Source organism: Mirounga leonina, unplaced genomic scaffold, assembly GCF_011800145.1.
Source record: "Mirounga leonina isolate KUSES-001 unplaced genomic scaffold, KU_Mleo_1.0 Mir_93, whole genome shotgun sequence".
In the NCBI taxonomy this organism is placed as follows: Eukaryota; Metazoa; Chordata; class Mammalia; order Carnivora; family Phocidae; genus Mirounga; species Mirounga leonina.
Window position 1 is genome coordinate 47,367,801 of NW_023270854.1, and position 15,425 is coordinate 47,383,225.

At 36.6% G+C, this 15,425-nt stretch overlaps 1 protein-coding gene across 3 annotated transcripts in view; it reads right to left on the minus strand.

Annotated features, from left to right (window-relative positions):
• The window catches only part of RBBP8 (RB binding protein 8, endonuclease), a 90,459-nt gene that overhangs the window by 18,971 nt on the left and 56,063 nt on the right, over positions 1-15,425 (minus strand). For all 3 annotated transcript variants that reach the window (XM_034996195.1, XM_034996196.1, XM_034996197.1), the window contains 7 exons: positions 14,097-14,201; positions 9,918-10,015; positions 8,170-8,279; positions 5,790-6,681; positions 5,584-5,707; positions 2,800-2,888; positions 1,031-1,145 (listed from right to left, as the gene is read on the minus strand). In XM_034996195.1, coding sequence (XP_034852086.1) covers positions 1,031-1,145; positions 2,800-2,888; positions 5,584-5,707; positions 5,790-6,681; positions 8,170-8,279; positions 9,918-10,015; positions 14,097-14,201 — 1,533 coding nt within the window. The remainder of the gene's footprint in view (positions 1-1,030; positions 1,146-2,799; positions 2,889-5,583; positions 5,708-5,789; positions 6,682-8,169; positions 8,280-9,917; positions 10,016-14,096; positions 14,202-15,425) is intronic.

Here is a 15,425-nt window from a genome sequence, read left to right on the forward strand (position 1 = left end):
ACTGCCTTCGGCTCAGGTCATGATCCTGGAGTCCCTGGATCGAGTCCTGCATCGGGCTCCCTGCTCGGCAGGGAGTCTGCTTCTCCCTCTGACCCTCCCCCCTCTCATGTGCTCTCTCTCTCATTCTCTCTCCATCAAATAAATAAATAAAATCTTTAAAAAAAAATAAAAAAGAAAATGTCCTTGCTTTTGGCTCTGCAACCCTGTGGCAGGTCCTAATCCTTCAACATAAGAGTGTAAGTGACACTTTCCTGGGCTAGTTGATCTCATGCCATATGCCTCTGTAGTTAGGGATGTTGCTAAGGTGGTGCCAACCAAAATCCTTCCACTGTTCCTGCCTCTTTTGGAAAATCAAGACTTTAGATGAAGAATTAATAGTCTGTTACCACAAAAGGCCAAATCCCCTTTTCTGTAGAAGCAGAATATGGCAGGGTAACTCAGCATATACACTATTATTCTTAGTTTACTGCTAATTTACAAGTCTATACAAATACTTCTCAGTAGACTCTCCCCTTTTCACCTTATCAAATTGCTTTGCAAACTCCTATTTCTAAAACAGGACTCTCAAGATTCCCTTCTACAAAAAATTATCTAGGGATAATACCAGGGATCAGCAAACTTTTTCTTAAAGGGTCAGTCAGGAAATATTTTTGGCCTGTGGGCCCAATAAGGTCTGCAGCTACTACTCAGCTCTGCTGTGGTACCATGCAAGCAGCCATAGGCAACACATAAACAAATAAGTGAAGCTGTGTTCCAATAAACCCTTATTTATAAAACTGGCAGCTGGCTGTGGTTTGCTGAATCCTGGAAACAATTTGAATTATTCCTGGAAAAAAAAAGATTTTGGCTAAAGATTTTTTTCCCTTGAAATACTGAAACTGAGCTTTACTGAGAGAAATCTATTTATCAGAAGAGGAAAAAAAATACCTGGTTTATGGTGAAGAGGTAACTTGTGGTCATCAATGCAATGGTATAACTATAAACTTCCTTCCACATTTTTATTAAATAAAAAAAAGAAATCAAATCTTACTTGGACTTTTTTCTCCCTTCTGCTCCTGCTTCTTCATTTTTAAAAGCACAGTTTCACTAACCAATGTGCAGTCCATGTCCACTGTCTCTCCTCCTAGTCTTGACTGACTGCCGTCCTAAATATTTAAAAATTCAAAAATTTTAACAATTATCCCGCATGGCCTTATATATTACTTTTTAAAAATTCTGGTAAAATATACACAGCATGAAATTTGTCATTTTTACCATATTTTAAGTATACATTTCAGTAGCATGAAGTTATATTTATTTTTACCTTAAGAATATACAGATTTAGGTTTTATTGCCTGTAAAACATTTTAGCTTCAATATACAAGCATCCTCTCTCAAGCCCATGAAAAGAAAGACTGATGTCAAGGAAGGGAGAGTTGTGCACTACTGAACTCCCTGGGCTTCTCCTCCCTTTCTCCTCCAGTTGGTCTCACAGTAATGAATGTCCGTGTACACACAACAAATTTCATACTATAACAAGTTAAATACTTCATTGATATGCTCCCAAGTGAAAGAGAACTTCTCAAACTATGTAGAACCTAAATACAAGCCAAAAGAGTTATTTCCACTAGGAATTTTCATTTAATTTTATTATTTTTTTTAAGAGGTAGGGAGAGGCAGAGGGAGAGGGAGACAAAGAATCGTAAGCAGGCTTCACACTGGATGCAGGGCTCGATCTCATGACCCTGAGATCATGACCAGAGCCAAAATCTAGAGTTGGACATTTAACTGACTGAGCCACCCAGGCACCCAGAATTTTAATTTTTAAAGAAATACACAGTATTTAAAAAATAGCCAACTAGGAAAATGAATTTTTTTCTTGATGGTAACATTATTTTTAAAGTTAATCAAGGCATATGATGAATTATTTTGATACAATATAAAATTATTAAGGGGCACCTGCGTGGCTCAGTCAATTAAGTGTCTGCCTTCAGCTCAGGTTATGATACCAGAGTCCTGGGATCCAGCCCTGCGTCGAGCTCCCTGCTCAGTGAGAAGTCTGCTTGTCCCTCTGCCTCTCTCCCCCGACTCGTGCTTGCTCTTTTTCTCTCAAATAAATCTTTAAGAAATATATATATATAATTATTAAAATATGTAACTAGCATTTTTCATTATTTTAGAACTATAATAATATTTTCCAGCAAAGGCCTTTTTTAAAATTTTTTTCTTTAGAGAGGGAAAGAAAGAGGAGGGGTAGGGGGAAAGGGAGAGAGAGAGTCTTTTTTTTTTTTTTTTAAAGATTTTATTTATTTATTTGACAGAGAGAGACACAGCGAGAGAGGGAACACAAGCAGGGGGAGTGGGAGAGGGAGAGGCAGGCATCCTGCTGAGCAGGTAGCCCGATGTGGGGCTCGATCCCAGGACCCTGGGACCATGACCTGAGCCGAAGGCAGACGCTCAACCGACTGAGCCACCCAGGCGCCCCGGAGAGAGAGAATCTTAAGTAGGCTCCATACCCAGTGCAGAGCCCAACGTGGGGCTTGATCTCATGACCTGAGCTGAAATCAAGAGTCAGACGCTTAATTGACTGACCCCCCCCAGGTGTCCCAGCTAAGGCCTTTAAAGTCAGAAGGTATTATTACCCTTTCAAAAATATCATAAAGTTAGAAAAATAAGCATTTTTATTTCTTTTCTGAATAAATAAATCAGGTTTTAAGAGGTATGTGATTATCTTAAGGTCACAGAATAAGTTAGGGGAGGAGGGTGACTAACAACTTACTAGAAAAACCACATGGGCCTTGGTTTTACTTTCTAACTTACCTTTGTATCTATTACAGTAATATCCATTTTATATTGAGAAAGGTCTGCTCCTGGATCTATGCTCCACTGGATATTTTCAAAGGATACATCTTCAGTAAGGAGAAAAAAGTACAATTAAAATGGATTTTAAACATTCTTATTACTTTAAAACGTTATGGGATCCACAGAATGGGAAAAAAGATTTGCAAATCATTATCTGCTAACAGGGTTGTATCTAGGACATATAAAGAACTCTCACAACTCAATAAGATGACAAATACCCCAAATGAAAATGATCAAAGAATCTGAATAGACAGTCCTTCAAAGAAGGGAACTGGCCAATAAGCACATGATAAGATGCTCAACAGCAGTAGCCATCAGGGAAAGGCAAATCAAAACCACAATGAGATAATACTTCACACCCAACAGGATGGCTAGAATCAAAAAGACAGATAACAACAAGTATTGGTGAGAATGTGGAGAAATGGGAACCTCACGTGCTGGTGAGAATGTGAAATGACACAGACACTTTGGAAAACACATAGTTCCTCAAAAGGTTAAAGAGAGTTAGCATATGGCCCAACAGTTCTACTCCTATATGTAACTCAAGAAAAATGAAAACATACATCTACATAAAATTGTACATCAATGTTCATAGCAAGCATTATTTATAATAGTGAAAAAAGTGAAAATAAAAGAAGTCACAAAATATCATATATTGTATGATTCCATTTATATGAAAACACCAGAATAGGCAAATCTACAGAGACAGAGGGTAGGTTAGTGGTTGCCTAGAACTGGGGAAGAGGGGAGAGGAATGCAGAATGATTGCTAATGGGTATTGTTCTTTACTTAGAAAAAGTTTTTTCCTCAAATATAATTTACAGTGTTATATATGGTTCAGATATACAGTATGATTCAACATTTCTATACACTTCTCAGTGCTAATCAAGAAAGTATACTCTTAATCCCCTTTATCTATTTCACTCATTCCCACCCCCCCACCTCCCCCTTGGCAATCATCAGTTTGTTCTCTGTACTTAAGAGTCTGCTTTGGTTTTGCCTCTTCTGTTTGTTTCTTAAATTCCACATATAAGTGAAATCATATGGTTTCTGTCTTTCTCTGTCTGACTTATTTCACTTAGCATTATATCCTCTAGGTCATCTGCGTTGTTGCAAAATGGCAAGATTTCATTCTTTTTTATGGCTGAGTAATATTCCACTGTATATACATAACCACATCTTTTTTAAATCCATTCATTTATCTATGGACACTTGGGTTGCTTTCATATGTTGGCTACTGTAAATAATGCTGCTATAAACATAGGGGTCCATGTATCTTTTCGAATTAGTATTTTCATTTCCTTTGGGTAAATACCCAGTAGTGGAATTATTGGATCATATGGTAATTTTATTTTTGATTTTCTGAGGAACCTCTACACTGTTTTCCACAGTAGCGGTACCAATTTGCATTCCCACCAATGGTGCATGAGGCTTCCTTTTTCTCTACATCTGTCAACATCTGTTATTTCTTGTGTTTTTGCTTTCAGCCATTCTGACAGGTATAAAGTGACATCTCATTGTGGTTTTAATTTCTATTTCCCTGATGATTAGTGATGTGGAATCTCTTTTCATGTGTGTTGGCAATCCATATGCCTTCTTTGAAAAAATTTCTCTTCAGGTCCTCTACCCATTCTTAAATTGAATTATTTGTGTTTTTGGTATTGAGTTGTGTAAGTTCTTCACATATTTTGGATATTAACTTAATGGGTACTATTCTTTTTGAGGCGATAAAAATGTTCTAAACTCAGACTACAGTAATGGTTGTACAACTGAGTATACAAAACAACTGACTTGTACACTTTAATGAGTGATTTTTATATCAAAAATTGTTTTAAGAAAGTTAAAACTGTAACATTGTTTGAAGGAGTTTTCAATGTATGTGCACATGCATGACAACTACATAAAGCACAGTCACAGAACACAAAGTGACATAATATTAACTTTAAGTAAATTGTGAAAGGTTAGGTAGGGTTTATAATCCCTAGAGCAGCCATGAGGAAAAAAAACCCCAAAACCAAAAATGTAAAAAAAATCAGAAATGAGAGTGAAGAAAGTGTTTTCATACAGAGACTGAAACTCTTTCCTTCTAGAAGAACACAGAAGAACACTAAAGAATGTGCTTCAGGAAAAAAAGGAAAATAAACCCAGAATAAAGGAAAAACTTTGCAATAAAGAATAAAAGAAAAAATACTACATAGGAAGTACAGAAATATTTGGTGGCCAAAAAACAAAAAGACTCATTTTAAACACAGCAAAATTATGAAAAGATTAACATACCTATTAATTAAGAGTAAAAAAGGTTTTCAAGCAAGAAGTTAAAAACCCACATAAATGTACATATACATATGTTTATACATATGTAAATGCAAAGAAAAAGGACAGGCTACCTGTGGGGTGAGGAACAAGGTTTGGATGATGAAAATTTTACTTTATGTATTTTAAAACTCCACATGGTTTAAAATTTGTAAAGCTTTTGCGAAGAAAATAAGAAATTACATAAAATAGGTAATCCACAAAATCACCTAAAAAGTAGGTATTAAAGACCTCAATTCATTTTTTCAAAAAGCATGAGAGCAGGAAAATCACATGCAAAATGAAACCAGTGAGAATCATCCCATAAGCACAGAAATATGCAGGAAGAAATGTTTTTCCTAAAACAATTCAATATATCCAAAGAATGTATATTGTGTAACACTCGAGATCATTTAAAAAGAGTGGAAATACTATTTATAGTAAACATACCTTGACTGTTTTGTACAGACTTTGTTTTAGCAACTCTACATGGATTTAACTGAAGAACGGATGTAAGTTCACATGCTCCACGGACTGACCTGGCTATTTTTACTGGCTCATGAGAATCAGTTCCCTTAAATAGAAAGAATTATTAGCATCTAGATGAAATAATGAACAACGATTTTAATAAAAATACTTGAACATTTAACACAAACCTTCACATCATCGAAAAGATTCTCGGTCTCCAAACTTTCATGTGGACGTAGAGGGATTTTAAAGATGGGATTTTCTTCCTTGATTTGTAATGGTGTTTTATTATCTGGAGATGATTTACCCAAGGACTGGAGGATGCACTCCTGTAAACAGGGCTCCTCTGGGGAATCTCTGGTTAACACACAGCTCCCGCTCAAGGCCTTGCGGCTTGAGGAAGAGCCCTTTGGAATGGGCTTCAAGGCCTCATAGAGAGTCACTTGCCTAAATCTGATTTTAGAGGTCTCACTTCCTTGGCTTTTCTCTTGACGCTGAATAGCCGAAAATCGATCAGACAGATCTAGAGGTTTATCCATCACATAATCTCCATTCACAGAAGAATGACCATCCAGTAAAAAAGGAAAGGCATTTTCTTTATCAAAAGAGGCTTGGGGGCAGCTAACTTCATCTTCACTTTCTTCCTCAATTTTCTTTCTTTTGCATGTTCTGCCTCCCAGTGATTTCAGGGGTACTGCATGTTTGTCTTTATCAGTGACAGCATCTTTAATGTGGTCAAAACCATCCTGTTCATTTTTGGATTCACTTATATTTTTATTGATAAGCATCTGCTTATTTGAAGATGACTGGCTAATGATCTTGTTCACTTCAGACCCAAGATTATGTGTGAAAAGGGCACTATCTTCAGATTTTGATCTAGTTTTCTCTGATCTAGAAGTAGAAGTGTTGTTGAAGGGTGCTGTTTTCAGAAGTTTTTTCCCAGTCTCTAAGAGAGAAGGGGACAAACTTGTATTCAAACCTAAACTACGTTTCACATTAGAGGTAGCCCCAAATACAGGAGAAGATACCCGAGTAGTCAATTCTTCTTGAGGAGGAGTCTTTGCCTTAGAATCTGAAAATCTAAAAAAAACAAGGAGTGGTAAAACTTTCTTCCTACTAAAGAAATAGGGTAAAAATTATAAGACAAGCATATGAGAAAACTTACACTAATATAGAATTATTAATAGTAAGGGTCTTAGCCATGTATTAGATTCAGATGATTAACCAACATTTGAAATAGGGTAGAGTTGTCAGCTTTTCTTCATTTGGCTGACAAAAAGCAGAGGAAAATGATACCGTAAATCTATCTCAATACCTTGATATTCCTATCCATAAATATTTTTCCTAAGTAATTTAAACAACTTCACTATATAAGAAAATCGTATTTTAATAAATTCCACTGGAGACCCATATTCTTTTGTTAATATGAAATCTCTTCATAAGTAACTTCAAGAAACAAAATCCTTCTACTACAGAACTGAACATAACTTAAGAGCCAGCCTGCCTGCAGCAGAGCAGACAGCTGTGATAGTAGAAAGAGCGTTAGGTTTAAGTTTGAAGATGTGGAATAGGTAAGAGCTCCGGCTCTAGTCCTTAAGAGCTATGTGGTGTTAAATAAGGCATTTAATCTCTGTAGAGCCGCATTTTTGTCGACTAAATAGGAGTAATAAAACCTACTTTAATGAATTACTTTGATGACAAATTAAAGATGATAAATGCATCTAAAACCAAAAGCACTTTTAAAAAGCAAGACAATACATAAATATAGGTATTATTAGTGGATGTTCTGAAATTAGTAAATGAGATGCAACACAATCTTGAAAATTCATCGAAGCTTATAGATGCATTTTATATAACATCTAGTTTTTGGAAATACAAACACAGAAGGGATGACTGGGTCTTTATAGAAGCAGAGGAACAAGGCTGGAAACTCTTAAATAATGCTTGATAGAAGTACAGAAAGAACCTAAAAAATAATATCTCTCCATAGTAATGCAAAAGGCCCTCAATTCATCATAAAGTGGGGAACACATGTATTTTTAAAAGACTTATATATTTATTTATTTGAGAGAGAGAGAGAGAGAGAGAGAATCTCCAGCAGACTCCTTCTGAGCATGGAGCCTGACTTGGGGCTCAATCCCATGACCTGAGATCATGATATGAGCTGAAATCAAGAGTAGGATGCTTAACTGATTTCGCTACCCAAGCACCTCATGGGAAAGATATTTTTTAAAATAAAAATTAATACAGGTTCCTGGCTGGCTCAGTTGGTAGAGCACACAACTCTTGATCTCAGGGTCCTGAGTTTAAGCCCCACGTTGGGCATGGAGCCCGCTTATATATATATATATATATATTATTAGTGGATGTTCTGAAATTAGTAAATGAGATGCAACACAATCTTGAAAATTCATCGAAGCTTATATATATATAAACAAATTAAATAAATAAATAAATACAACCAGAATGACAAACTATATGCTGACAGAAACAGTTTGATTATATAGAACTCACTGTAATGAGATCTCACCAATAGTCTAAGTTTTTTACCAAAGTGCCCCAAATTACCTTAAACTGTCTTCACTGTTTCTTACAGATTCCTCAAAAGGTTGTTTCTTGTGATCTTCTAGACACTGATAGAGTTCATCACCAAGAGGGCTCATGGGACCCTGAGATTCCTTCAGTAGTAAAATATAAAGTACATAGATACAATGGAAGATTATTCATTCTTAAAGAGGAATGAAATGTTGATATATTCTGTGATGTGGATGAACCCCAAAAAAGACTACGTGAAAGAAGCCAGACTTTGTCAAAAGCCACATAATGTAGGATTCCATTTATATGAATTATCCAGAATAGGTAGATCTTTAAGGACAAAGAGCAGACTGGTGGTTGCCAGGGGCTGTGGGTAGTGAGGAATGAGGATTGGATGTTAAACAGGTACCGGTTTTATTTTGGGGTGATGAGAATGCTTTGGAACCAGAGCAGTGGTAGCTGCATAATACTGTAAATGTATTAAATGCCATGAACTGTAGACTTTAAAATGGTTAACTTTATGTTATGTGCATTTCACCACACAAAGAAAATATGAAGTACTTTTAAGTTTAAAGAGAGAAAGCCATCAATATTTTACTATTCTACATAAGTACATTCTATTACTGGTATGTAAAACTCCATCAACTCCAATTCCAAAACACATTAAGATGAGGCAAAAGGAATAAAGATAATTATTTATGCTGATAGGAAATGAATTTAAAAGAATCCTTTAGAGAGCAATGCTTCTCAAACTTTAACATGCATTCAAGTCAACCGGGGATCTTGTGAAAACACAAGTTCTCTTGTAGTAGGTCTGGAGTGGGGTCTGAGATTCTCTAACAAAACTTTAAGGTGACGCAGATGCCGTTGGCCTATGGATCACACCTTGAGCAGCACGTCTTTAGAGATCAGCTCCCTTAATATATTTAATATATAAACTACTTACTTGTCAGGTTTATGGGTAGGAGAGAATTAGAAACCATTAAAACACATTTGAAGTTCAAAGGTTAAAAACTACCCACTACCACTTGAAGAGTGATTTAAAACTAGAAAGAACAAAAACAAAATCCAAATGTAATGAAAAATCAATTCAATTTTTAAGAATTTAACAGTAAGACAATTTTATAAGAGCAAATATACATTTACTGACTAAAGCAAAGGAATACTATTTTAAAGTTGCATCAAAATAAAACTTAAAATTGAAGAGTAAGTTTTCTATTTTTAGGGATCACTTAAGGAAAAAAAGTGAATGTGCCTGATGTAAGGAAGTACTAAAAAAATGAAAAGAAATTCATGGGATCAATTTCTGACCCAATCCCTAAGAATGAGATTGCACATATAAGGACAAAAAACTAAAGCATCTACAGCAGTCCCAAGAATTCAGCCTGTTTTCCAAAACAAACTCCAGTTTAGCTACTGAAAAATTCCAATAAATTCTGACACCAACCTTAAGATTTAAGTCTTCAGTAAGACAAAACAAGGTAGGGGTAGGGAGGATACAGGAAGCAGGGAAGGGTTGGCCAAACCCTCCAGGCCACCATCACTTCCCTAAATTTTGATTCAACCCACAGCCTATAATACGAAGAATTCTGAAGACTCCAGGTTTTTGGGATGCTGGGACAGATAATATAAATGGGCCTTTCTAACCATATCAATTTTGTTCTAGGCCTTTATCCCTTGATCCTTGGATAAAATAACTTTTCTCTTGCTCAATTCTCTAAAAACCGACCTAAAAGGATACCAATTAATTCATATTATCACCAAACTAAACAATTACTTACAGATTCTTCTTGAACGCTAAATCCAAGTGTTTCAGCAACAACTGTAGCTAAATTAAAAGATGACTTATCAGTAGGACAATTGCTTGTTCCATGTGTTTCTAAATAAGAAAAAAAAAAAACCCACAATTATATAATTGCAGAAATGAGATGTATTGAAAAACACAAAAAAGGAAAAAAAGAGGCTCAAAGAACCACTTTATAGATGGCACTGGACAATTTAAAAATTCTGTGCAAAAAAGTCCAAAATATCTATCATAAATGGCAATAAATTGCAGGTATCTAGCATTTACATTTGCCAAATTTTTTCAGCTAAGATTTTCTATTTTTCCTAAATGAATGGAATGCAATGGGCAGATTATTTTTCTTATTGACACTGAAAAAAACCCTAAAAAATCATATGTAATTGTGATGGATTTCTTGTAGTTTAAGATATGGCATGAATATAAAACCATATTTATAGTATCTTTCATGAAAACATACTTTGTGGAGGAGATTTTCAACACTGCATAATTTTCAAGATTAAAGCTAAAACATATTTATACAGAAATCACCTGTGTTCAAGTATTTTACAAAGTTTTATGTGTACAGAGTTTCAACAAATCAACAGGTATTTATGGGGCGCATATTATGTTTGAGGCATTGTGCTAGGCACTAGATGAAAAGAAAAAAAGGTTCTTGTCCTCAAAGAGTTTAAGGGCTGATACAGGTGAAACAGAAAGGTAAAAAAGAGAATTGCAATAAAATGTGATAAACATTAAAGGTACATAAGGAGTGATTTAAACATAAAGGAAAAACTCCTAAATCTGCCTTGGGTTATCAGGGAAAGCTATAGCAAGTGATGCCTAAGCTGACCCCTTGAGAACAAGAGGACCTGGACAGGTCACCTGGGCCCAGGGACAGAGGGAAGGACTCTAAGTATGTGTAAGGGTTCAGATACGTGAATTGCTGGAAATCAAAATGCAAAAGATGTAACTATAGTAGGACATAAGCCCAGATAGGCCAGTGAGGGATCTCTCACTCTCTCTTTCTCTCGCTGGGGTGTGAAGAGGTGAAGAGTGGAATTCTTCCCCTACTGGATTCAACTGGAATGAATGGGAGATAATACAGAAGAGCTACTGAACACAGACCACTTTTTCAGCTTTGAACAGAAGCTGTAGCTAAGGATGGAGACAATTAAGAGAGGGGTTATTTTGGGGCGCCTGGGTGGCTCAGTCATTAAGCGGCTGCCTTCAGCCTTAGGTCATGATCCTGGGGTCCTGGGATCAAGCCCCGCATCGGGCTCCCTGCTCAGCGGGAAGCCTGCTTCTCCCTCTCCCACTCCCCCTGCTTGTGTTCCTTCTCACGCTCTGTCAAATAAATAAATAAAATCTTAAAAAAAAAGAGAGAGAGAGAGGTTATTTTTAAAAGATAGAAGGTAACATATGCATATATTGAAAAGAACAAACATGCAGAGAAGGTGGAGATATAAGAAAGGAGGACAACTGAGGGAGCAAAGTCCTGGCAGCAGCAGACGAGAAAGGGCTCCATAGTGTAGACAAATAAGGATCTGCCACACTCAGTGTTATGTCCCCAGGACCCTTTGCCAGACAGTCTGTCTATACACATGTACACATACTCTCTGTCTCACACACAACTATGAAATGACTTGTTAGCTTTTAGAGCATAAGTTTTGTACTCACATTAAATGAATGTGATTAACCTTGACCAACCCTTTCAACTGGGCTCTGCATCTCATCTCCTCTCACCTTTTCACGGATGTAGTAACTGTTCCCTCTCTTTCCTTAGAATTATTCATTTCTCTCTTTGTACTTGACCATTCCACCAACATAAAAATATGCTGTGCAGGGGCGCCTGGGTGGCTCAGCTGGTTGACCGTCCACCTCTTGGTTTCAGCTCAGGTCATGATCTCAGAGTCCTGGGATCGAGCCCTGTGTCTGGCCCCTCGCTGAGTGGAGTCTGCTTGTCCCTCTCCCTCTGCTCCTTCTCCCACCCCCCAGCTTGCTCTCTGTCTCTCAAATAAATAAATTTTAAAAATATGCTGCATATGCTATAATATCCTATCTTTTAACATCCTCACTTGACCCACTTTCTAGCTACTGTCCCATTCTCCCGTCCCCTCTACCATAAAACACCTTGAAGTACCTGTTCACAAGTATTCTCTCTGCTTACTCTGCTAGCTTCTCTTGACATGCAACAGTCTAACTGAATACCATTACACTTTTAACAATTCGTGTTACGAATTTTAACACTCAATGATCTGCATGTGACCAAATCCAATGGTCAATTTTCAGTCTTCATCTTCCCTGACCTATCAGCACTGTCTGCCACAGTTGACCACTCCCTCCTCTCTCCACATGGCTTAAAGGACACTACTTTATCTCAGTTCTTTTTTTTTTTTTAAAGATGTATTTATTTATTTGAGAGAGACAGAAACAGAAAACAGAGGGAGAGGGAGAGGGAGAAGGAGAGAAGCAGACTCCTTGCTGAGCACAAAGCCTGATGAGGGGCTCGATCCCAAGACCCCAAGATCATGACCTAAGCCGAAATCAAGAGTTGGACGCTTAACCAACTGAGCCACCCAGGTGCCCCTATCTCACTGGCAGCTCACTTTGTTGGTTCCTCCTCATTTTCACAACCTCTAAATCACCATCTAGACAGCTGTAATACCACCTTTAAGGAGGTGAAAAATGGTTCTGAAGGCAAAACAGTCTTTTTATGGATAAAGCACTTATATACATACACTCATACAGTATATCTGTAGTAGTGAAATTCCATGGAAAAGTGGTTAGGGAAAAAAATGTCTACAAAGGCTAGGGTGGGGGTAAGAAAAAGGGCTGAGAATCACTATTTTATATAATGAAGCACCCCAGAGCTAAGTACTTGAACTTCTTCTCTTCTCTCTCTACATTCACTTGCTTGGTAGTCTCATCTAGTTTTCTGGCTTTAATACCACCTACATGCTAACAATTTCCATTCATATCTCTATCTTAGACCTCTCTAAACACATCCAATTACTCATCCAAAATCTTATTTGAATGTCTATGTAGCATCTCAGAATATTCTCAAAACCAAACTTCTGATTTCTAACCACCCCTATCCCCACCTCCCACTCTGTAAACCTGACGCTCCTAGTCTCTTTCCTCTTAGTAAACAGCAGCTCTAAAGAACAGAGTTGCCCAAACCAATCTCCTCTTCACTCACTCGGCCCTAGCCACAGAGGCTTCCTTAATGTTCCTCATAAAGAACCAGACAACACCCTGGTCCCAAGGCCTTTGTGCTCTGACTTCTCTACCTGGGGTGTCCCTTCCCCCATATCCACATGACTCCCTTGCTTCCTTACATCTCTCCTCAAGTGTCACTTTCTAAAGTGAGGCTTTCTAGTATCTCTCTCTCTCTCTTTTTTAAAGGTTTTATTTATTTGAGGGGCGCCTGGGTGGCTCAGTCGTTAAGTGTCTGTCTTTGGCTCAGGTCATGATCCCAGGGTCCTGGGATCGAGCCCCGCATCGGGCTCCCTGCTCGGAGGGAAGTCCGCTTCTCCTTCTCCCACTCCCCCTGCTTGTGTTCCCTCTCTCGCTGTGTCTCTCTCTGTCAAATAAATAAAATCTTTAAAAAAAAAAAAAAAGATTTTATTTATTTGAGAGAGAGAGCGAGTGAGAGAGAGATCATGAGCAGGGAGGAAGGGTGGAGGGAGAAGCTGAGCAGGGAGCCCAATGCGGGACTCAATCCCAGGACCCTGGGATCCTTAACCGACTGAGCCACCCAGGAGCCCTCTAATATTCTTCTTACCCAGCATTATTCTTTAGAACACTTGCTTCTACCTAATATGTATTTATTTTCTTTCTCCCTCAACTAGATTGTAAGCTCTATGAGGTTAAGGGCTTTGTTTTGTTCAGTGCCTGGTATACAGTAGGCACTCAAGTATTTGTTGGATGAATGAATAAAGCACAGGAAGGCTTGTTTACTTAAAATAATTAGCAATGTGTATTAATATGGATAGGGATGTTACTATGAATTAATAATAGGATAACATGACTTTCCAATATGAAAAAGACTGCTATTTACCAATAATACAAACAAAATCATATGGAAAATACTGCCTAATTCAGACTGTTGGCCACTCTTGCCCACCAGTAACCACAAATTTTAAACTTATAAAGGAAATCTAAGTATGTTGCTTACTAGCCACTGGGGATTGACTCTGATCACAAGTGTCAGCCACTAGAATTTCACTTCCATTAGGTTTATGTTGTGGATGATTTGAAGACTTTGGAACTTTTCTCAGTTCTAAGGGGAGAAAAGAGATTAAATATAAATAAACAATTATGATACAAAATACTAAAATACGTAATAAACCAATACAAACTTGTCTTTAAGTGCATTAGAAGTGTTATTTTACTGATAAAATTTTCATATTCTAGAAGTTCATTCTTTTAGTTTCACTAAGAAACAAAGCTGGAAGTTAAGACTGTGGGAGAGAAAGGACTAGAACAGATAAGCTTCTTCTGACCTAAGTACCCTAGAGTTCTAATATTTTAACACCTCTTTTCCTTGTGTATTTGTTGCAAATCAGTAGGCTCATTTAAAATGAATACCGCATCATATATCTCAACAATCTTTGTTTTTAGAGTTTTTATTTTCTGGAAGGAAATACCAAACATGCTTTACTAGAAACCATTCCAATGTTTAAGGATTTTATTTAAAGAAAACCAAAAGAAGGACAAAGTAAAGGGAAATAGACTTTTATTAATTATAACTAGAAAATATTATAATGCACTCTAAACTTTAAAATAAGCAAGGGTAGTTAGAAAGGGAAGAAGACCAAGTAGTCCTTAAATGTTTTAAAATAATTTGCATGGCTCAAAAACGATCTTATATTTTATAACCAAAATTTTAGATTCCAAGTAAAAATGATTCGAGCAAGACTAAAACAGACAAATTAAGTTTTAAAACAGTTACAGGTTATTCTCATATGATGAAGAAATAAACCAGAAACAGTTATACAAGATATAAAAAAAGACTTTCCTTATAAAGAAAACTGCTGTGATTTTTTTAGGTATTCTGACAGATAGATTTAAACATGATCCAATATGTAGAGGCTTATCTGTAGTGATTCTGTCAGATAGCAGACTAAAAGGCCAAAGAAAGTTCATTTTAGATTCAAGATCTTGCATTTTACTTTTGTTCCTAATTAAATGTAAGATTTATAACCGTTCTTTTGTTTTCCACTAGAGGGTGATGCAAGCTCATATAAAATGGAAAAAAAAAAGTGCTAATTTTCCAGTATCAAAGAATAAGATCTACTTATTATTTTAAAGGCATAGCTACTATCAACAGTTTATTTATATTATTAAATTATCTCTAGAAATATGCACACCCCTTCCCTCCAAATGCTTTCCTTGTTACAAACAATTTAGGTTAAAAATGAAAGTCTTTACCATTTATTTCATATCAATATTAAAAGAAATAATCATTGTATCACATCACATGATAAATTTCAGGGCTATATGC